Source organism: Triticum aestivum, chromosome 1B (genome assembly GCF_018294505.1).
Source record: "Triticum aestivum cultivar Chinese Spring chromosome 1B, IWGSC CS RefSeq v2.1, whole genome shotgun sequence".
NCBI classification, from domain to species: Eukaryota; Viridiplantae; Streptophyta; class Magnoliopsida; order Poales; family Poaceae; genus Triticum; species Triticum aestivum.
This window is the reverse complement of record NC_057795.1, coordinates 3,754,824-3,778,966: the sequence shown is the minus strand read 5'-3', so window position 1 is coordinate 3,778,966 and position 24,143 is coordinate 3,754,824. Positions and strand designations below refer to the sequence as shown.

The window sequence follows — 24,143 nt, the reverse complement described above, 5'->3', positions numbered from 1 at the left end:
GAAAGGGCCAAGGATTGCTATACGTGAACAAGATGTTAATTTGCCAAGGGACACAAATGTACGGGCTTGCGAGTGGCCATCCGATGATTTTATGGTCGAAGCAAGCTTCAAGGAGGAATTTGACGCATATGTGCGTAATGCCGAGCTGGAGGACTTCTTACAAGATAAGTTTCCTCAATATTATCAATTGACTGATTCCTTTGTGCGGAGATTCGAATATATTTCTGCGCGTAATTCTCGTAGTGTTATATTTGATATTTATGATACATCTTATACCATGGAACTAGAGGATTTCACAACTGCTTGCAAACTCCCGCAGTGGGGTAATGTTAATGATCCTCCCAAATCTGAAGTTAGAGATTTTCTTGCTAGTATTACCGTGGGAGAATCTAGGGACGTAATACAAGCTACCATAGGGAGCATTCATTTTCCTGCTATACATTACTTTGCTCTCTTTATTGGTAGATGCATTAACGGTAAGGACGAAGTATGTCACATGTGTGCCCCTGATCTTTGTGTCCTCAAGAGTGCTGTGTTAGGTTATAGAGGTTATAACTTGGGGGCAATAGTTGCACGTAGGTTGCAGAATAATAGTAGAAGGGGAGATTTCTTTGGAGGAATTTATGCAACCCATGTGGCTAATTTTCTTAATATAGCTCCACGAGAGGGGGACATGATTGTACCTCCTGTTTATTTGGATAAAGCAACTATGTTTGATCATCATTTTCTTGAGAGGAATGAACAATTCCTCCATTATCGACTAACCTATAAGAGACGCAACGTCGTCCCTGTTACTCTTCCTGCTCCCTACCTTTTTGATTATCAGGCAAAAGGAAGATATGTTGTCACCAGGGAAGAAGCAACTGAATATGAGAGGGGAATGGAGGCAGCTCGCCAACACGCTGCTGCTCAGGAGGCGGTCGCCTCTTCATCTCAGTACTACCCCAGTTTCACTTATGGATATCAGCCAGGCGGTCACTGGTATTAAACCAACTTAGGCCAAAAGCCTAAGCTTGGGGAGTACGTATTTCTCACCGACTTTACATTCATGTTCACACACTAGTCGTTAGTGCTCATACTCTTTCATTGTAGTATCCATGCTAGTTAAATTTCTTTTTCTAGTTTTCTTCTTGTGTGTTTGATAAACCTTAAAAAAACCCCAAAAAATTAGTTAGTTTAATTTCCTTGCTTGTACTAGAAATTAAAATGAAAAGCCAAAAAGATTTCTCGTTCTTCTTTTACTTGTTGGGAGCTTTCCCGTGTAAATAGTTTTCTTTTCTTTTCTTTCTTTTGGGGGTCGAGAAGACCATATTGAAAATGCTTACTGGCTCTCATATGCATGATCGTTTATTTAACTTAGAGCCCATATTACCCTGTCTTCTCTCTTGAGTTGAATGCTTGCAGATTCCAGCTTAGTCCAATGCACTTGCACTCTTATTATTATACACATCGTTCGGTCGTGCGAGTGAAAGGCAATAATGACGATATATGATGGACTTATTGGGATGAGAAAAGCTGGTATGAACTCGACCTCTCTTGTTTTTGTAAATATGATGATTCATCGTTCCTGAGTCAGCTATTATGAAGTAAACATATTTGCAATGACATTTAGAGATTATAGTTGCTTATGCCATGCTTGATTAGCTATGAGTTATAATGGTTTACCTTGCGTGGCAACATGCTATTAGAATGATTATGATGTGATATGATGGGATGGTATCCTCCTTTGAATGAATTGAGTGACTCGACTTGGCGCATGTTCACGCATGTAGTTGAATCAAATCAACAAAGCCTTCATGATATTTATGTTCATGGTGGATTATATCCTACTCATGCTTGTACTCGGTGTGAATTAATTTTAATGCATGTTTACGACTGTTGTTGCTCTCTCAGTTTGTCGCTTCCCAGTCTTTTACTAGCCTTCACCTGTACTAAGAGGGAATACTGCTTGTGCATCCAAACTCCTTAAACCCCAAAGTTGTTCCATATGAGTTCACTATACCTACCTATATGCGGTATTTACCTGCCGTTCCAAGTAAATTTGTATGTGCCAAACTCCAAACCTTCAAATGAAATTCTGTTTTGTATGCTCGACCAGCTCATGTTTCAACTAGGGCTGCCTATATCTTCCATGCTAGGTGGGTTATTCTCAAGAGGAGTGGACTCCGCTCCTCATTCACTAGAAAGGGCCGGTAACCGGGATGCCCAGTCCCATGATCCAAAAATATCAAAGCAAATCAAAATAATTAAACAAAACTCCCCCAGGGCTGTTGTATGTTGGAGGCACTCGTTGTTTCGAGCAAGCCATGGATTGATGCTTGTTGGTGGTTGGGGGAGCATAAACCTTTACCATTCTGTTTGGGAACTGCCTATAATGCATGTAGTATGGAAGATACAGCCATCTCATAGTTGTTGCGTTGACAGCAAAAGTATGCCGCTCAAAATGTTATTCAATCTCTATTTTAAAATCGAGCTCTGGCACCTCTACAAATCCCTGCTTCCCTCTGCGAAAGGCCTATCTATCTACTTTTATGTTGAGTCATCAACCTTCTTATTAAAAAGCACCCGCTGGAGAGCACACTGTCATTTGCATTCATTATTATTGGTTTATATTGGGTATGACTTGACTGGATCTCTTTCACCATGAATTACAATGTTTAGTCAGTCCTTGATCTTTAAAGGTGCTCTGCATTTATGTTTTGCGATCTCAGAAAGGGCTAGCGAGATACCATTTTGTTATATCATGTTATGATTATTTTGAGAAAGTGTTGTCATCCGAGTTTTATTATTATGGCTCGCTAGCTGATTATGTTATTGATATGAGTAATTGTGAGACCTATGTGTTATTGTTAGTATGGTTAGTTCATAATATTGGCTGAAACTTGAATGCTGGCTTTTCATGTTACAACAACAAGAGCAAATAGAGTTTGTAAAAGTTTTTCTTTATCACTTTCAGTTTATCAACTGAACTGCTTGAGGACAAGCAAAGGTTTAAGCTTGGGGGAGTTGATACCTCTCCAACATATCTACTTTTCCAAACACTTTTGCCCTTATTTTGGACTCTAACTTGCATAATTTGAATGAAACTAACCCGGACTGACGCTGTTTTCAGCAGAACTGCCATGATGTTGTTTTATGTGTAGAAAAGAAAAGTTCTTGGAATGTCCTGGAAATCCACGGAGGCACTTTTCAGATTTAATAAGAATTTTTGGCGAAAGAATTAATGCCAGGGGCCCACGGCCTGTCCACGAGACAGGGGGCGCCCCCCTAGGGCGCGGCCCCCTATCTCGTGGGCCCCCTGGACCTCCTCCGACCTCAACTCCAACTCCATATATTCCGTCTCGGGGAGAAAAAAATCAAGGAGAAAGTTTCATCGCGTTTCACGACATGGAGCCACCGCCAAGCCCTAATCTCTCTCGGGAGGGCTGATCTGGAGTCCGTTCGGGGCTCCGAAGAGGGGGATTCGTCGCCGTCGTCATCATCAACCATCCTCCCTCACCAATTTCATGATGCTCACCGCCGTGCGTGAGTAATTCCATCGTAGGCTTGCTGGACGGTGATAGGTTGGATGAGATTTACCATGTAATCAAGTTAGTTTTGTTAGGGTTTGATCCCTAGTATCCACTATGTTCTGAGATTGATGTTGCTATGACTTTGCTATGCTTAATGCTTGTCACTAGGGCCCGAGTGCCATGATTTGAGATCTGAACCTATTATGTTTTCATGAATATATGTGTGTTCTTGATCCTATCTTGCAAGTCTATAGTCACCTATTATGTGTTATGATCCGACAACCCCGAAGTGACAATAATCGGGATACTTCTCGGTGATGACCGTAGTTTGAGGAGTTCATGTATTCACTATGTGCTAATGCTTTGTTCCGGTTCTCTATTAAAAGGAGGCCTTAATATCCCTTAGTTTCCATAAGGACCCCGCTGCAACGGGAGGGTAGGACAAAAGATGTCATGCAAGTTCTTTTCCATAAGCACGTATGACTATTTACGGAATACATGCCTACATTACATTGATGAAATGGAGCTAGTTCTATATCACCCTATGTTATAACTATTGCATGAGGAATCGCATCCGGATAATTAGTCATCACTGATCCATTGCCTACGAGCTTTTCACATATTGTTCTTCGCTTATTTACTTTTCCGTTGCTACTGTTACAAGTACTACAAAAACCCAAAAACATTTATCTTTACTTTTGCTATCGTTACCTTTATTATCATACCACTGTTGCTACTAAATACTTTGCTGCAGATACTAAGTTATCCAGGTGTGGTTGAATTGACAACTCAACTGCTAATACTTAAGAATATTCTTTGGCTCCCCTTGTGTCGAATCAATAAATTTGGGTTGAATACTCTACCCTCGAAAGCTGTTGCGATCCCCTATACTTGTGGGTTATCTGTATCCCACAACTATTGTCTCCCTGCCTCTTCGGCGAGGTGGTGTGGCCTGGTGTTCGGCTTGATATGCCGCTTTATCCCGTCCATGTGGTGGTCGGTCTGATTGACCTTCCTAATTGTATTTCGACGGTATTGGCTCAAGGGCTTTGTCGATGAGTTGTGGCAGCAGCTTGCGCTTGGGGTAACTTTTTGTAGGTCGCTCGAGGCCGTACTCCTCGGCGGCCAGGACCTTGGTCCACCTTTCATTGAGCATATCCTGTTCAGCTTTGAGCTGCTGCTGTTTCCTTTTCAGGCTCCACACTGTGGCGATGAGCTGTCGCTTGAAGCGTTCCTGTTCGAGGGGTTCCTCTAGGACGATAAAGTCTTCGTCACCGAGGCTAACGTCCTCTTCAGAATCTGGCATATAGTTGTTGTCTTCTGAATCTTTGTGATCGGCGTGTTCGGGACTGTACTGACCAGCAAATCTCGGGTAGGGGGGGCCCAAGCTATATTTCTGAGGATCGATGGTAACAATGGACAAAGAACATAGGGTTTACCAGGTTTGGGCCCTCTTAATGGTGGTAAAACCCTACTCCTGCTTGATTATATTCGAAGGGTATAGGGGTTACAAGAGTTGATCTACCACGAGATCATATGGCTAACCCTAGATTGGCTAGCCTAGTAATGTTATGATCTTGCCTTCAATCTGACCCTCCGGTTTATATAGACACCAGAGGGGCTTAGGGTTGTACAAAGTCGGTTTAACAGAAAGGAAGTAGCATATCCTAACACCTAAACTTGCCATCCACGTATACGGGAGTCCCTATCGGACACGAGAGGTGATCTTCTATCTTGTATCTTGACAGTCCATCAGTCCGGCCCATATCCAATAGACCGGACGCCCGAGGACCCCTTAGTCCAGGACTCCCTCAATGGTCCCATGTTTGTAGGTGTTTTAATATCGACATTAGCCCAATTCCCTGCAATAAATAGGGTAACTCCCTTTAACTTAACTAATATATGGATAAATGAGAAAGTGATAATCGAGGGGGGGGGGGGTTTGTTTCCAGAGACTTTTTGGTGTAGGGACTATAAAAAGTCCCTTTTAGAGACTTTTTAACCAAACAGGAGGGATTAATAGGGACTAAAAGTTGCTTCTTGGGATGAAATGAAGAAGACTCTGAAGGAGAGTCTTTTTTAGGACTTTTTGGGACTTTTCCAATAATGCCCCTCCCTGCACCCATTGCCCCGCCACCCCATGGTGTTGTTTGGTTGTTATTTTTCTGTATACTAGGGGTAACATGGTCATTTAATAACCTCTAGGGAGGGACAGGGACTTTTTAGTCTCTGTAAACAAACAGAGAGGGACTTTTTAGGGACTAGGGACTTTTTAGTTGGGAATAGAAAAAGTCCTAGGACTTATGAACAAAACAGGGCCCAAGTCTATTATGAGATTAAATTTGATGAAAAGTGTATCTATATTCATATCCAAACAAAGATAGATCATAAATCATACATTCATTAGACGTAAATTAGGTCCACATTTAAAGGAACATTGACACAACGCCAGTTTTGTCCATATAAGAAAATACATACTTCCTTTCTTTGGATGTAAATCAAGTCCATCATTAATGATTATTGATGCATAAATTGATCTATATCCATATAAAAATATAGGCCATAAAGAAATCATTATTTGGATGTAAACCATGTCCATATTTAGTGAACATTGATTGAATAATTATTTTATACCCAACTCTAGAAAGATTTGTGCACCGGACCATCACTCTTTACTTGTTGAGTACATTAGCAATACGATGCCATCTAAAGCTTTCCCAAAAAATAATGTGGCTCGATTCTATATAAGTTGTGTTCTCTAAAGAACATACATGTATGTAAGGAATCACACAATTACTATTTCGTTCATAGGAACACAATTACCCATACAATATGGGAGGTGACTATGTTGTGATACCAGTCTTACTGTGCTTTTTGTGTATAACTTGCCAACTCACCTTGGTTGATTCGGTAGACGTAGATGGCAATCTCGCGATGGATGAGAAGTTAACCGATATTTTCCTTTTAGCTTTGACAAATACAACTCTTGTCAATTGGTTTATGTATTCATCCCATTCTTCTATATACTTGACCACTTAATCTTGATAATTACCATTGGTTGTGATCATTCGTAACTACTATGTTACTTATATGCCCAACTAAAATGTAGCATACATATGTGGAACTGGAAACAAATACTTATATCTTTCAAGGACTTTGTACATCAATTATACCTGCTAACCTGTCATGAACTAACATTTCCCTTTGCAGAACACCACTCTTTTAAGACCTAAATCTTTTGATTTTCCGTGGAGAGCTAATATCAAGAATGAAGGAAGCGGCATTATTTCTCATGTACACACACTCGCTCCCACTATCTCTCTATATATCTCTTTACTTTTCCATGTGTTAGATTTGGGATGTTTTGTTGATCTTTTGGTGAGTATTGACCACAAAAAACATCACAATGTATGTCACAGTGACATGTGATAAATATAAAAGGAAAATTAAGGTATTTTTAATATAAGCATCACATATTTAAACCACAAAGAGAAAACGATAGAAATCTACATTCATTGGTGATAGACTTAACTCATAGTTCGTCAAGCTAAATTATGGTCAATGGTCAGAGATAACGTGGTACATAAAGACTAGATAAAAAGACGTACACCTAAATGAACTAAGGTTGATGCCCTATATACCATGAAAGCAATGATCATTACATACAAAACATGCTACCAAATACCGAGAATAATAGATTTAGAAAGGCATTTAAGACACCCTCTATTGGAGACTTATCCTGACATACCAACAATCTATTAAATACGCTTCACACCTATCAGAGAGAGAATCAAATCTTGTTTTGCGCCTACCACAAGGATGAGAGAAGATGTTCTAAGCCTAAGCACCTGAGTAACACCATTGACAATGCACATGAACTAGAGCATTGGATGCATCACCAAAAGAGGTATAATTCGTTGGAATAACACCACATCCTCCTGAGTAAGCTAAATTCAGTATGATATACTCAACAAAACGCCTGTGAAAAAAATCTAGACTAAATGCAAAGGAGCATGAAAAATTTCCCACTATAAATGTATGGTAGCTGAACCTCATACCAAGGCCAAGAACACATAGCCTCACTTGTTTATTATGTCATTATCTATACATTTTTCTAGTTATTACTAATTTGAGCTATAATTTTCTGTCACTAGTATGCAATGTGGCACACAAAGCCAGGAAAATTCTATGGCCTTCGAGCTGAGATGAGTATATGGGATTCATCAAATCAAGAAAACTCTCAAGAATCTGGAGCATCCTTACAGATCTATTGTCAAGATGGAGGAAACTACAACTTAATTCAAGCGGGATTTCACGTACAAACATATCACCCATTCTGGTAAAGTCAAATGCTTTTGAATAAACTACTATTTCATAATCAAGTTTTTCTTGCAGATTTCCCCCTCTTTATACCATAACAAAGATATTCGCTTCTTTACATATTGGACTGTAAGTATAATCAATGCCATTTTAACAAGTTCTATATTATTGTGGTGCACATATAATTTTTGGGTATTTTGTACGAGTTAGAGGCGTTATTGGACTAACTGCAAGTCTCTTTACATCCATAATAATACATGTATCCCTTTTTTATTCCTCAGAAGGACTTAAAATCAAGGGGCTGCTACAACTTGCAGTGCCCAGGATTTGTTTCTGCAAGTGGAGCTAATCTGGTACCTGGACAAGCCATTGTTCCTCCATCAATTTATGGAAAACAAGACTACTATGTTAGGCTTAGCCTCAACCAGGTGAACCATTTGTCCCATTCTGGAGATTACTAAAGCTATATATTCTCCCAAATGTGCCACTATTTCAACTATAACTAGATGGTACCCGCACATTGTTGCAGGAACCTCATCATATTAAACATGTACATGCATGCTATAAGAGCAACTAGAAAAGAGAAAAGAGTTGGATTGCAACTAACACAATGCCATTTTTGTATAAAAAATGTGAAACATGAACTACCTAGGTATACCCATAGTGTCCAACACATAATCCATTCATGACAACAAAAAAATTAATACAAACAATAATTTATGAGGAGCATGCATAACTTGATGGTGTGGTAGGACTGCATGGATAGAAAAAGAAAGCACATATAAAAAAGAAAACTTAAGACGTGCATGACTTGTTAGTAAGTAAGCCTGGTCATAGTGGGAGTAACATAGGTAGTAACATAGATGCCACATAAGCAAAAATGTTGATGTGGCAAGTAGTTAATGAGGAGAGAGGCAAATAGAGTAACCTAATATGTTACCATCACATAGCGCTTTCCAATGCAAAATGAGTCTACAAGACAATAAATGAACATGTGTATGTTACTACACATATGACACTTCCCACTATAAGGGTAGTAACATAGAGTAGTAACGTATGCATGTTACTACTCTAAGTTACTCCCCACTATGACCAGCCTAATATCCATCGTTATTTATTATGAAAATATGGAACATTAATTAGGATCTGGGAAATTGTACGTCACCCAAGATTCTTGCTAATAACAACTTGTTCTCTACTCTTCTTGTGTATGAAATTTATTGTTCATGGCTGTCATCAATCTTTCATTAACTACAGGATCCAAATTCCGAAGATTGGGTGGTGTACCGTCATGATTTAGAAAAACCATCATTATTGGGACATTTTCCAAAGGAGCTTTGCCCTGGAACACCACGTATACAAGCCTTGACTGGATTTGTGAATTACTTGAAGAATGCACATGGTCCTCCAATGGGTAGTGGCCACTTCCCCGATCATTACGATCATGACAATAAGAAATCTGCGTACTTCAAGCACATTCGGTATTACAATCCAAATGGTCATTCTTATAGCCCGTTTGGCGTTCCAATGGTCAAGTTAGTTGATAGGCTAGATTGCTATAGAGCAAATGATTTAGTTCTTGATTATAAGAGGGGCTATATGTTCAACTATGGTGGACCAAGTGGTTGTGTTGGTTGACAAAAAGAATTGTATTCCCATTTGGATTCAATAAGTAAAACATAGTAGTATGTTACTTAATGGTCAAGGACTGTCCCTTATTTCATTTATTTTGTCAAACTCCAAATTGGTTTTGATGCTGATTATCACCATGGTCCCTAGTTTATCAAACTATTGGTTTTCACCATGCACTTAAGCCATTCCCAGCACGTGTACTAGTGACACGAGCTAGGTGATGATAGTAAGTCAAATTGATGAAGGCTCACAGCAGCAGAGACCATATGATTGGGCTCCTCACTACTGCAGAAAGGTCTAAGGCGACACATATATCGCACACCAATCGACCAAACTGTGTACAATACAAAAATCGCAAGCGGTAAGAAAATATACTTGTGTGCCAGAAAATGAAATGTGTACATTGGCCCATACATTTGGCACGATTAGGTGATGAAGACCGTGTATAATAGTTGGCACACTGCTAACTATAATTCTGCGTATGCGAACATGTTCACAACGCATATGGTCTGTGCGTCACCCTAAACAATTTACAAGCACAAAATGTTTGCGATGGCTTGGAGATTCGCACACAATGTGTGACATGAATACTCGTGTGTGATGATTTGAAAGTTACACACACGCTTGGTACAGTCAACTTGTGTGTGCCATAGTGTGACAGTACACACGATTCTTTGGTATGAACTGTGTGCACTATTGGGCAGACAAGTATATCGAACACACCCACAGGTAAGCAATGTGCGCGCACGCGTCATGCTAGCTCGCGCTTCCTTCTTTCCTAAGTTTTTCATTGATGGGAGTTATCCGAATACGCCATCGTTTCCCGCCACTTCCCCATCAGTTTTCCGCCACCAGTGTTTGGGCATAATAAGCCTAGGCACGGCTCGACACACGGAGGCATGACGAGCGCAACATATAGCCCCTCTACCATTTTCAAGCATGCCAACCCGCCGAAGTGACGCCTCTGCCATCAACATCCTTGACGAGGAAACGAGCCGGGGCAGACGCCACAGTTTGTCAAGGCCCCGGGCGTCCCCAGCAACGCACCGGACAACACTGTGTTGTGCGTTATTGCCAGGGTTTAGAGGACCCTCGGTGCAGGGCACGGCAGCGTCGCGGATCAAGATAGGCACGTCCACGCCGCGAGGCTACGGCGTGCCACACAGCAAGACCGATGGAGCATTGAAGAGCGAGAGGCGCGGCGCACCTGCTGTCCCTGTCGACAGGACATTGCAGCTAGGTCCATGACCAGTCAGTAGTCCGATTCCTCGCCATGAGTGGGTAGCAGCCGTCTGTGTCGTACTTCCACCAAAGGCCGGCCGCGCCACACAGGCACCGGACGCCTGACCATTTTTGCTGGAACCGCCAAATCATTTTGCTTCAACCAAGTACCAGAGGTTTTTTTGCTTTAGATTTTTGCTGGAACCAACAAATCCTTTTGCTTCAACCAAGTACCAGAGGTTTCATTACTTTAGATTTTTCTTGCTGGACATGCTGGTCCAAGTCGATGGAGGCGAGCCGGAGACAGGGAAGCAAGGGAAGTTTCAACCATGGTGACTAGACGTTGGAACCTGACTGTATTGGAGCTGCAGCCATGGCGAGTCGGAGGCAGCCGAGGCGAGCGTAGTGGCGCGAGCGGCCGGCGAGCACAGGTGGCGGGCTCGGTGGCAAACGTGACCGGCAAGCACGGAAAGCCGAGGACGAGTGCTGGCGGCCGGTGAGCGCACGTGCAGTCTGTCGTGGGAACAATTCTGACAAGAATAAGGGATAGGGCAAAGGAGCATGATCTATTGATATGCATGTGGGTGACACAGTGGTTTTAGCGAGTACGGGCCTCTCGCGGTGAAGATAACAGCCCTACGTCTCGTGCTTCGCAGAGGCTTTGTTTTATTTGAGTATGTATCTGGAGATTACAAAGAGAGAGAGAGGAGAACGGATCCCCATGCCAGAGCTAAAGTCCTGGGACTAATGGCGAGAGAGATGAGAGCGAGGGGAAGAAATGAGGGCCTGTCGAGCTATGCGGTGGGGGTGGCTTATATAGAGTGCGCCACCACCTCACCTCTTATGTTACAAATTAGAGTATCAATGCCATAATATTAGCCCATTATGAAACCTCCACTATGAAGATGACGTTTCAACTTCCTTTCGACTGTTGGTCTTCGCACGCCCGAGTGAGTCATACAGCTGAGTGGTTGCCTATCGTCCGAGTGGATGGTACGTCGATGCGTCCGAGTGGATAGTATGTCTGAATGAAATTTGTCTGGACCCACTTGCTATGTGGACCCCATGCTTTACGATATTTTGATCCATCATGGGCCTACCTATTATGTGTATCCCCAACACAGTCCGACATGTGCGCAACTACCTTTTCTATGTGTTTCTATCCGGTGTTTGATTTTTTGGGACGAAGCCAATTCTTTACCGCACAGTTACAAAAGGTTGTATCGGACATACACGTGGCGGCCGGCCGACCGATGCCTATCACTCACCTTAGTTATTTGCAGTTTTTGTTGTTTGACTTACCGCAATGTCTATCTATCGGGGCAGTTTTAATTATAATATTTATTATTATCGATTAACTGAATTATCTCTCTGTGATGCATGTTTTTACCGGTTAGTATATCTTGTTTGTTGGTGTCCAGATCTGGTTCGTAATACATGTTTCTACCATCTTATGTTTCTGGAAAAGACGGGCCAATCAACCCATGACCAAGCACATACGTGAAACAGGCCACTGCAGCGACGTTTATGTCTGCTAGAAAGTAATGCTAGGAGCTACTGCTCATGCTGCTTGCTCTTGGAGATTCTTTCTCAAGCACGGCCTTCCAAATCTGAAGCCCAGAGTCGAAGCTAAACATCTAGAGCGTCTAGAGCATTCTATTGACCCCAATCTGTGATGTGTGTCACTTAACGATTTCCTGTCACCTTAGTTCTAGTACTCCCTCCGTCCAAAAATACTTGTCATCAAAATGGATAAAAAGTGGTGTATCTAGAACTAATATATGTCTAGATACATCCCCTTTTATTTATTTTGATGACAAGTATTTTCGGACGGAGGGAGTACGTGTTAGCTAAAACTGGCACTAGATAAACTGCCTCATTTTTCTCATTTCTTTGCAATTCTGCAGTGTGTAAAAAAAACAGCTAGATCCAATAGACAGTAGAGTTCCTTCAGTTAAAATGAACAGCCGAGGACGGCAAAAAACCGGTGTGGTAAAACGAACGGCTAAACCTGCATCTCTCCAGGCAGGAGATGATGATGGTGAAGCGGTGTAGATTCTAGTATCGTGTCGATGATGAGATGATGATGTGTTTGCATTTGCCTTTGCATTGCAGTGGTACCTTTTTCAAGAACACGCAAGTGTTTTGCCTGTCTTTTGCATTGAGATAGGGTGAAAAGAGTACAAAGATAGCCTGTTGTTGACCGTTTGAACGATCAATGCCAAAGTCAACCGTCAATACAAATTACAAACTATCGACGACTTGATGCTACCAGATGGCCCATTGCGTGGGCTCTTGGCGGCATCGGTGACCTTGTGGATGCCAGCGGGCGTGTCCTGGCCTGCTCCTCATATACGTTTTATGCCCGGTTTGCGTGATGCCCACGTCAGGGTTGTGGACATGTATGACTGTCGAAGCATGGCAATCTTGTTTGCAATGGTGACTTAAGCATTGAAAGTGGGTGCGGCAGTACATGGTGATTTAAGTTTAGTGGTGCTACTGAGCACAAAGTCTCGAGCTCCGGAGTGAAAACTCTAGGTCTGACCTGGCAATGGTGGTGTTCCACACCATAACCTTGTTGGAGGCATTGTCTGGAGTTTCCTCGGACTTCTTCTTCAGGGTGAAAACCCAACATTGTTTGGATCAGGCGACGATGACGCTTGTGCGTCGTACACTTGTTGAAGGCGTGTTGAAGCACTTTTCCCACAGTCTGGGTGCTGCCATCGGTGGGGGTTGATGTTGATGGTCACTGATGCATGCTTGAGCCGCTTCGGCGTGACTTTCAGATGTCGCTTTTTTTCCTCTTTTTTTTTGTGTTGGTGTTGGCTGTGTGCATCCTAGTTGTGCAGAGGCCGGGTGTGTACTCTTGATGATTGTATTACCTTGTTGCAACATTATGAGTCAATAAAATCCACCCTTCATCAAAAAATCTCTTGCAACTCTCCACCTTTCGAATTCCGCCTTGATGTTCCGTAATACCAGTCTCGGCATCAATCTCTGAGCATAACGAGATGTTAACGGCAAGACCTTCGTGAAGGCTTGGATGACGTTATTGCTCGCCGGATCCAAAAGCCGACCGCTGAGGAAGAATCTTCATTCTTGAACTTCCGGAATAATTTTCTAGGGCGCAATCTCAAACAGGGAACAAGCATCTATTTAACTTGGTTGGAACCCTCAAGAATGCTGGTGAGCTTGTTAACAATCAGTCCTACTGCAGTCAATATTTACAGTATCTACTTTGCAAATAGTCCTGGATCTGAATGGCCGGTCTTCCCAAGCCGTGTCTCTGCTCTTAAGTTCCAGGTTTCCAAGTCAGATTGTTTGCTATGTCCTGGATAACATGTATTAATGCTGATTCATGTAATAGTTTCCTGAAGCGGTATTTAGCCATTAGCATTATTCAGTAGTATGAAGGCTGCGTACTGCAAAGCCCAGGGGTGTTATCGATCCCACTTTCCAAGGAGAAAAGAAAACCAAAATAAACCAGTTACGAAGTTGCATATATGGAAATGCAAAGGTTTTTGTAAGTCAACAACAGAGAACAGGCCAACGAGTTGCCAAGGTCTATGTTTCCAATGCAAAATACTAGAGATGTGATAACATGATATATGGGGTGATAGGATAATAGCATTGTGGTCATCTGTAGGCCACAACTTCATCTGTGGTTTAGTTAAGAAACATAGTATTCCTATTCTCTTTTTTCAGAACGAAGTTGTCGAGCACATATTAAGATGCAAATAAACTTAAGTGACCAATATTCATTTGAAGAATTAAGAAAATCATTGATTCATGTTTGAGGAAGAGAAATAAACCTCAAAGACTTGTTGAAACTGATTCCTGGCGGTGCTAAATGCTCTTTCATCGTGTAACTTCTGCTTCTGTAGGTCTCGATTTCGACAGACCAAGGTGCATGCCAAGTCGACGCCAATATCAAATCAGCTAATGTGACTTATGCTCTATACAAAGGCTTCTTCGGTAGCTCTCTGGTATCACCTACATTGAGATCTTCTACTGCCCAGCTGCTAGAAGCTATTCTTACAAAGTGACACGCAGAGGAAGACCATGTATGGTTCCTGGAGACGAAGCACAGATTGATGAATGAATACTATAGTACTCCCTCTGCTCTTATATTTCTTTACGGAGGTAGTAGTTGTCTTGGATATTACATCTCATATACTCAAATTGGCGGTGCATATCAGTGTTACGCTTCTGGGATTTTCTGTTCTTCGAGAATGTCTTACGTAACTCAAATACATTTGAAATATGAACGTGATTATAGCGGCCTGCTTACGCCGCCCCGCCCCGGCCATGGCCCGGGGCGTGACGCACGCACTCCCAAGGGCTGTATTTCACATTCTAGCATGTGTTGTAGACCACTGTAGTAGCATCGGCGCATGCCCGAGCCTAGCGCTAACCTGGCTCCGCCCCGTGCTTACTAGAAGTTTTGCAATTTCCATCGCTAAGCTTACGACAATGTCTACAGGGGACAGGTTTAGTTACAATATCTACTTTGAGTCGAATCACAACTACGAGTCCATCATGATGTTATTTCTCAGCTAGACAATAGGGATAGGCATATGGATCGCCACATCCATACGAGAAAAGTAAAGCCCTTAGTCGATTACTGTCAATGTCCCTCGCAATAAAAAATTATAGTCAATGTTGGCTATGTTGGATAATGAGCTGCCTCTAAACTGTGGGGACAAGGATACCTCCTATCCCTGGTCAGGGTTTGACATTGCCCACATAACCCTTCGCGACCCTCCCCATGGTGACGCCAGGGGCTCCAACCCTAGCGCAACCGTAGCGCCGCCAGCCCCGATCTCGGCAGCTCCCCTGCCGCCTCGGCCGCCGGCGTTGGCTGTGCTCGGCGCCGAAGGTGCCTAGGCTGGCGGATTACATCAGGGTCGCCGTCTCCCCGAGATGCGTCTGGTGCGGTACTTGTGGGACGGTCGTGCATGCGTAGCAGTAAGGGCGGCGGGCCATTGGCTCTGCCCCCCTCTCTCTAAATTTGTATTCAACTTTTACCATTGATCCTAAAAGTTGGTATTTTCAACTTCAAACACCAAAGTGAACATGCATTCCATGTTTAGACATCACCCATGCATTTACCAAAATTACCATTTATTTTCTTTTACCAATATCTTGTTTGTTGGTTTTTTTTTCAAAAGGGGGGACTCCCCGGCCACTGCATCAAAACGATGCATACGGCCACATTTATAAATAAAAAGAGGTTCAACAAGGTCTTATAGTCTGGAAACAATAAAAACGGCAAGCTCACAAAGAGCCACAACGCCAAAAACAGAAGGCCCAAAAGCCACAACCGGTTGACATAACAAAGATAGGTAAACTAATCGCCTATCCTATTACATGACCGCCATCCAAACCGGTTGAAGATATCCCGCGCTACCATCTCCCACCGGACAGATCCAGTAACCAAATGCTCCCTGGCCTCCGTCGGAGTGAGTAAGGACCACATACGGATCAGCGCAGTAGCTCGGAATAAAACCTGCAAAAAATGAATAGTTGTTGTTCTGTTAAAAGACAAATCATTTCTGCAGTTCCAAATTGCCCACAACAACACACATACTCCTACACGAATATGTCTAACTGTTTCGGACTCTATCCCAACAAGCCACGTTCCAAATAACGTACTGACCAAATTCGGAGGAGTAATGTTAAAGGAAATTTGCCCGGTGCGCCACAAAACTCTGGCCAACGGGCAATCAAAGAAGAGGTGCTTCATAGTCTCGTCCCGATCACAGAAACTACACCTAGTAGATCCTGTCCAGTTGGGCTTAACTAAGTTATCCTTTGTTAAAATGACTTATTTATGCACAAACCACATAAACACTTTAATCTTCAAAGGAAATTTGACTTTCCAAACATGTTTGGAACTAGGAATAACACTAGAGTTAATGACATCGATATACATTGACTTGACTGTGAATTCTCCAGACCCAGTAAGTTTCCAACACAACTGATCGGGCTGATGAGCTAGCTGAACCTCCATCAGTCTACTCACCAAATGAAGCCATGCTTCCCACCGGTCGCCAAGAAGAACCCTCCAAAACTGAATATTAAGGGGAATGGACTGCATAATCATTGCAACAAGAGCATCACGTTGTTGCACAATATGATACAGGGACGGATACTGGAGTGCCAACGGCGTATCACCAAGCCAAGTATCCTCCCAGAAACGAGTGGTGTTGCCATTACCGACAATAAACTTTGTTCTATTAAAGAAGGCGACTTTGACTCTCATAAGCCACTTCCAAAATGGCGAGTCAGTTGGTCTCACTGTCACCTGGGATAAAGTCTTGGACTGCAGATACTTATTACGGAGAATCTGCGCCCACGTTGCCTCAGTCTCAACTGATAACTTATACAGCCACTTACTTACAAGACATCTGTTCTTGACTTCAAGATTCTCAATACCAAGGCCCCCTTGGTCCTTTGGTCGAGAGACGATGTACCATTTGGCAAGTCGGTACTTTCTCTTTAGTTCATCACTCTGCCAGAAGAATCGGGATCGATAGAATTCCAGCCTTTTCCTAACTCCAACTGGGACTGCAAAGAAAGATAAGAGAAACATCGGCATACTCGTGAGCACCGAATTAACAAGAATCAATCGGCCTCCATATGACATAAGTTTGCCCTTCCAGCAACTCAGTTTCTTCTCAAACCGATCCTCGATGCACTTCCATTCTCTGTTTGTTAGCTTACGATGGTGAATGGGTATACCTAGGTATGTAAAAGGTAAAGCCCCTAATTCACATCCAAACAATTGCCTATGAGCCTCTTGTTCCTCCTTGGCTCTACCAAAGCAGAACAACTCGCTTTTATGAAAGTTAATCTTCAATCCGGTCAATTGTCGAAATAAGCATAATACCAGCTTCATATTTCTCGCTTTTGCCAAGGCATGCTCCATTAAGATGATTGTATCATCAGCGTACTGCAGAATGGGCACACCACCATCAACTAGATGAGGCACCAAGCCACCCACCTGACCGGCCTCCTTTGCCCTTCCTATCAGAATTGCCAACATGTCAACCACAATGTTGAACAGAATAGGAGACATTGGATCACCTTGTCTCAGGCCCTTGTGTGTCTAGAAATAATGACCTATACCGTCATTCACTTTAATTCCAACATTCCCTTTTTGCATGAAAGATTCTACCTGGCGTCGCCAAGCTTCATCAAAACCCTTCATGCGCAAGGCCTTTTGAAGGAAAGGACATTTGACTTTGTCGTACGCTTTCTCGAAATCCACTTTGGAAACAACTCCATCTAGCTTTTTTGTGTGAATCTCGTGGAGCGTTTCATGAAGGACCACAACCCCTTCAAGGATGTTCCTGTCTGGCATGAAAGCAGTTTGGGTAGGCTGCACCACAGCATGCGCGATCTGTGTGAGCCCATTAGTCCCGACCTTGGTAAATTTTTTGAAACTAACCTTAAGAAGACAGATGGGCCTGAATTGCTCAATTCTCACAGCCTCTGTTTTTTTAGGGAGAAGGGTTATCGTTCCAAAATTCAGCTGAAAAAGCTGAAGCTGCCCAGAGAAGAGATCATTGAACAAAGGCAACAAATCCCCTTTAATAATATGCCAACACTTCTTATAAAACTCAGCCGGAAATCCATCCGGGCCTGGCGCCTTATTATTTTTCGTTTGCGATATGGCCTCAAACACTTCTTTCTCGGAAAAAGGAGTCACTAAAATATCATTCTCCGCTGCTTTTAGTTGAGGAACATCCTCAATCCTGGACTCATCCAGAGACACACAGTTATCCTCGGGAGGTCCAAACAGTTGCTTCTAATATTTGGTAATGTATAATTAGGTTTTCCTATCCTAAAATTGTTCCTTCATCTTGCTCAAGCTGAAAGATCCTCTTCTTTCTGTGTTTACCATTAGTGATCATGTGAAAGAATTGAGTGTTCGCATCCCCTTGGACTACTCGTCGGACCTTGGCCCGCAACGCCCACTTTAATTCCTCTTCTCGAAGAAGTTCTTTCAGCCTCATCTCCACGTCAAGCTTGGCATGAAGCTCCGAGGCTGGCAGCACTGTGGTTTCTCCTTTTACATCTAAGAACTGAATAGGGGTAAGGAGCCGTTCCTTTTCGACCTTATAAATTCCGCTAAGATGCTTAGCCCACCCACGCAGGAAACTTCTCAAATGCCTGATCTTATTCTGCCAGCGCTCAAGCGCAGTCTTCCCTCCTGCATCCTTAGCCCACTCTCCGGCTACAAGATCAAAGAAGCCGTCTCGTTCAAACCAAACAAGCTCAAATGAGAACGATTCCCAAGTGGGTGGCCTCACCAGGGTCAACAAATAACGGCGTGTGGTCAGAAATTCCACGGGACAAAGCCTGAACTGTTACGAAAGGAAACTTCTGTTCCCATTCGACGCTAGCCAACACTCGATCCAACTTCTCAAACGTCGGATTTGGCAGCGCGTTAGCCCAAATGAATTTTCTTCCCGAGAGCTCAATCTCTCTCAAATCCAGACTTTCAATGATAGTATTAAACATGAACGACCATCTGCCGTCAAAGTTATCATTGTTCTTATCCTCACGCCTTCTAATGAAATTGAAATCACCCCCCACCAGGATAGGAAGCTGCTCAGAACCGCAAATCCTGACTAGATCAGCCAAGAACTCGGGCTTGAGTTCGGGCTGTGCGGCACCATATACCGCGACCAAAACCCAATTAAACCCATCGGCCTTCGACCGCACCCGAAACTTGACTGCAAAATCTCCCATTACCACTCTTCGAACCTCGAGCGAATCGCATCGAACTCCGAGTAAGATCCCACCCGATTCACATTTCTGGCTTTTTATGTTTCCTAAAATTAAGGGCGAGCCAGTCCATGGCAGCTCATCGCCAACTAGTATATGTATGTATGATGGATGTATCTGAAAAAAAAACTAGCACCAACGTTTATGTCTGTTAGCAGACATCCAGCACTGCCAATCCTTTATGTAGCTACTGCGCATTCCTGCCGCATGTAAATAGTGCTGGCTGGGATCAACCAACGTGTACGCCGGGTGCAAGACAAACACACAAAAACAGAGAGAGATACGTTAGCCCTAATCTTTTCATGATGTATCACCATGTTTACTTTTGAGTTTGGCATGTACTAGTTTAGATTGTCTAGGGTAGTGTGCGTAGGCCAATGAAGCTTCAGTTGTGTGCGTTACGAAGGCAAGATGCGGCGAGCACGGCAATATGCCGGCGGTGGCGTGAAGTTGCGGTGCTGTGCGATGCATCATGGTCGTGTGAAGCGACAAGGCACCTGCAGGCTCGAGCCAGATGGGCTGGACAATCAGTTGGAGCCGAGAGATCCGCCAGTCCGTTAGTTTGTTAGTTAGCTTTGTGGGTGTGTTTTGCATGATGGCTGAGTCATGTGTTAGTGGCCTGAGTTAGTGGGTTAGTGTGTGAGGTTGGCGTGTGCCTGCTCCTACTTAAGCATTGTAGCAGGGCAGGTTGCATGAGGCAGCTGAGGCTAACTCAAGGAGAAGCATAAAATCTCAGGGTGTCTCCTTTGTTCTCGTGAGAGTTGTGTGAGGCAGCAGCCTAAAATCCCAGGGAGAAGCATAAAATCCTGTGAGAGGAAGGCATGGAGAGCGCCCATAAGAAGGCACTCGGCATCGTGACGCTACTGGTGGTTCTGCAGCTGCTCGTGGCGGCCATGGCTCGCTCACCACCAGAGGAGATGGAAACGGAGGCGGCGAGATCAGAAAAGATAGCGATTGAGCGCCTCGTCCTGAAAGCGCCGCGGGGAGACGCGAAATGCGCCGACGAAACATGCTATACTGGTTTTTGCTTCGTCGTCGCTGGTTGCAGCTGCCAGTATCCCTACTGTACAAAGTCTCGCGTCCCAACGCCAGTTCATGCTTGAAAAGCTTCTCCTTCCATTCGTTGACGGACCCCTAAAACGTTGGATTTTGCTTTCTCGCTAAAGAAAAAGCTACTATATGTACGTTTGTCAATTAAGTGTGAACCAAGGAAAAAAATAGCGCGCTACAGCAAAATAGCGTTGGCCTCAGAATACGCTATTAGCGTGCTATATCGCGCTATAGCGTGCTATTAACGAGACGTTGTACATTTGATTTATTTATCGAGGCGATTCTAAATATTCTATAGCATTGCTATTAGCGAGGCTATGACGTGTTATTTTCTTCAGTGGAACTATGTATGCATACATGGCTCATGTCTGTCCGGGGATGTGGATGTATAAATGCGGTGTTGTAATACCTACGTTAGTTTGGTGATTGAATAAGTGATGTATGTGTGGGATCGTGTATCACTACCATGCAAGTGCGTGGCATGGTAGTTTAGTAGCATGCAGGTAATTGGTCGTATCTGCTATATATGTCTCTCCCGTGTAACTCCAATACATTTGAATTTTGAAATGCGAACACTTTGTACGATGTCATGTGTTTTATAAATGTCTGCTTTCTCTTTGCAATGTTAATCGTTGCAAGCTTACCACTTGGATTCGGATCGCTCTTGTAGCAGATCGTTTTCATACAGAAATATTTATGGAAGAGTTTCAAAAGTCATGATATGCCTAGCTTGTAAATCTTGATATTTCATTCACGGCCCTCACAGTTAGCCATGTACCCGTTGCAAAGTCTCATGACACGATCATTTTTCCGTGACCGACGAGGCCGTGACCACTCATTAGTCTAGGCCAACGAGGCCAGGTATTTTCTCCTTGACAAACGAGGCTGGGAGACCGTCACTTTCCGTGACCCGATGAGGCCGGAATTATTCACATGTCCTGACTGACAAGGTGGGACCTTCTTGTCCGCTTACAATGAGGCTGAACATTCACCTTGAGACTTTGCCACGAACCCGGTGCCAATGACCAGATATCTTAACCCAAAGGACGACAAGGCTTTGGCATGTCACCATATGGCCACATCGGCCACATATATTTTGGATAATATTTCAGGTTATAAGATGAAGACCATCAAGTTTGATTTAATCGGATGTGTTCCTTGGATTATCCAGCAGATGTAATTAACTGCATTGTCTTACGAGGCTCCATGAACCTGCGACTACACAGTCGCTGATTCAAGGTAGATATCTATAAAGGCGCAATATTTGTAATCAGTGGGAAGTTGCACTTTTTGTTATGCAATAAGAATTAATAAAGCAATGTTTGTCTCTTTTATTTATTCATATACAATTGTACATTGGCATGCCCTACAATTTATTATCGTAATGCCGTTTAGGAATACCCATACCTGGGGACGTTTTTTTTAGCAAAACAGACAAAGTGGGATTGAACCGGTCACGCGGTCAATGTCGTCGAAGGCGTGAAGGACGCTGGGGAAATCATCCCGGAGAACAAGTGGCTCGCAAGTCTCAATGAGCCGGGAGGAGGGAGGAGATTGCGAACCGTATGCCCAGGATTGGCTGCAAGCCTTGGCTTGGGCATGAGTCAATAGAACCAGTGCCACACCACTTCTACGTGATGATCAGGATGCCGAATATATAGCCATGCTCGCCTTCCCCATGGCTTTCCATCTGGTAATGAAGAGTTGGATGCACATCGAGCTTCCACGCATCGTCAACCTCTCGGCAAAATAGAGCTGCAACTACTGGGTGTAGGTCTAGGACTTTCAAGAAAAGATCGTGTTGGGGAGGGGTTTTGTGTAGTTCACTGGGAATCACAAGTTCATGGCTGACAACCTTCTCGGCTTCAAGCTGTCAAACCTTGGCTCCAAGGTCCTGTGCGCGCGGATCTTCGTCAAGCCCTGTCTAGCTTACAGACTACCTCACGGCGATGCTCTGCCGTGCTCAAGCGAGGGAGAAGACGAACAACTGACACAACAGTTTACCCAGGTTCGGGCCACCTTGCGGTGTAAAACCCTACTCCTAATTTGATGGCGGATTTCCTTGCGGGGGAGGATGGACATGAGAGTACAAGAGTGGCCTGCGGAGGGTCCAGGAATGGATCTCAGGGCTGAGTGGAATAAGACAGATCTAGGATCGGTCCTCCTTGTCCAATAAGGTTCGGTGCCTCTCTACGGTGGAGCACTACCTATACTTATACATGCCTTGGTCCTCTTCCCCCGAGAACTCTAGGCGGTAAGGGTTGCCACAATGGCCAATTTTGAAGGGGGACAAGAGTAGATCTTATACTGACTATAGGTGGTCTTCGCTTGCCAAAGCTCCCTGCCATGACGCGCTGATGGGCTCGGTGCTGACCTTCGTCCTGGCGAGCCCGTCGTCTTGGTCTTCTTGCACAAAAGAGGTAACCTTCAGGGATTTCCTCAGGAACTGGCGGATGGCCCTGCTCCCTTAGCCCAAAAGGGGTAAACCTCCTCTCCGCGCCTATTGGCGCCCTTCTAGCTCCACTCATCGCCACACGCGTCACCCATGTGAAGGCGCGAGGCAGCGTGACTCCTACACTTGCTCCTTGATCCATACGCCTCCTCGGGAGGCCTCGGGAGACACCCTCGGGATGTTGCCTTGTGAGAGGGCCTCGCAAGGCTACTAGTGAAGCCTGACAAAGCGCGCCTCGCAAGGAGGGGGTCCTCACAAGGGCTTGTTCTTGAAGCCTGAAGATGGGTTCCCCGGGGCCCAGTCGATGCGCCGTGTGATGGGCCACAGGCAGATGGGCACTAGTAGAAAAAGGGTCAAATATGAGAAACATTAGTACCGGTTTGCATATGAGCCGGCACTAATGCGCCCATTAGTGCCGGTTCAAATGACTTGGCGGGAGGTGACCTTTAGTACCGGTTCTTTGGGAATCTTTAGTACCGGTTCGTGCCACGAACCGGTACTAAAGATGCTGGTGCCCGGCCAGCACCTTTAATACTGGTTCGTGGCACGAACCGGTACTAAAGAGGTTGTGGCAGGCGCTATTTTTAGTCCCACCTCGCTCCCCTAACAAGAATTTGACCACCTTAAGTATGTTACTTCTCAAACTATCCCAACCATTTGGTCTTCATTGAACTCTATGTGTAGGATCTGTGGCTGCAATAGGAGTCTTCGCCGGTTCTTAAATCGGTGGTAGATTCCTATTGACGATTTAGATTCTATACAAAAAGATCATTGATGATAAATGTATTTTTTATATGTACTTCTGTGTAGCAGTAGCGCGTTTTGGCTGAAAGGCGGTACTGATCAATGTATTTTTTCTGTGTTCAGATGCACAATTTAAATATGTTTTTTTTCAACCTATCACAAGCATTTGGTCTTCATTGAACTCTATATATAAAGAAGAAGAAGAAGAGGAAGAAGAAGCAAAAGAAGCAGCAGAAGAAGAAGAAGCAGCAGAAGAAGAAAAATAAGAAGAGGAAGAGGAAGAAGAAGAGGAAGAGGAAGAAGAGGAAGAAGAAGAAGAGGAAGAAGAGGAAGAAGAGGAGGAAGAAGAGGAAGAGGAGGAAGAAGAAGGAGAAGAAGGAGAGGAAGATGAAGAAGAAGAGGAAGCAGAAGAGGAA

General features: G+C 43.8%; 1 protein-coding gene across 1 annotated transcript; it reads left to right on the top strand.

Moving 5' to 3' along the window:
• The first annotated feature begins 6,344 nt into the window (after nt 1–6,344).
• Nucleotides 6,345–9,470, top strand: LOC123083334 (uncharacterized). The gene is made up of 6 exons (XM_044505403.1): nt 6,345–6,456; nt 6,721–6,806; nt 7,667–7,828; nt 7,908–7,961; nt 8,114–8,260; nt 9,090–9,470. The coding sequence occupies exons 1-6, from the start codon at nt 6,345–6,347 to the stop codon at nt 9,468–9,470; spliced, it is 942 nt and encodes a 313-aa protein (XP_044361338.1).
• The last annotated feature ends 14,673 nt before the right edge of the window (nt 9,471–24,143 follow it).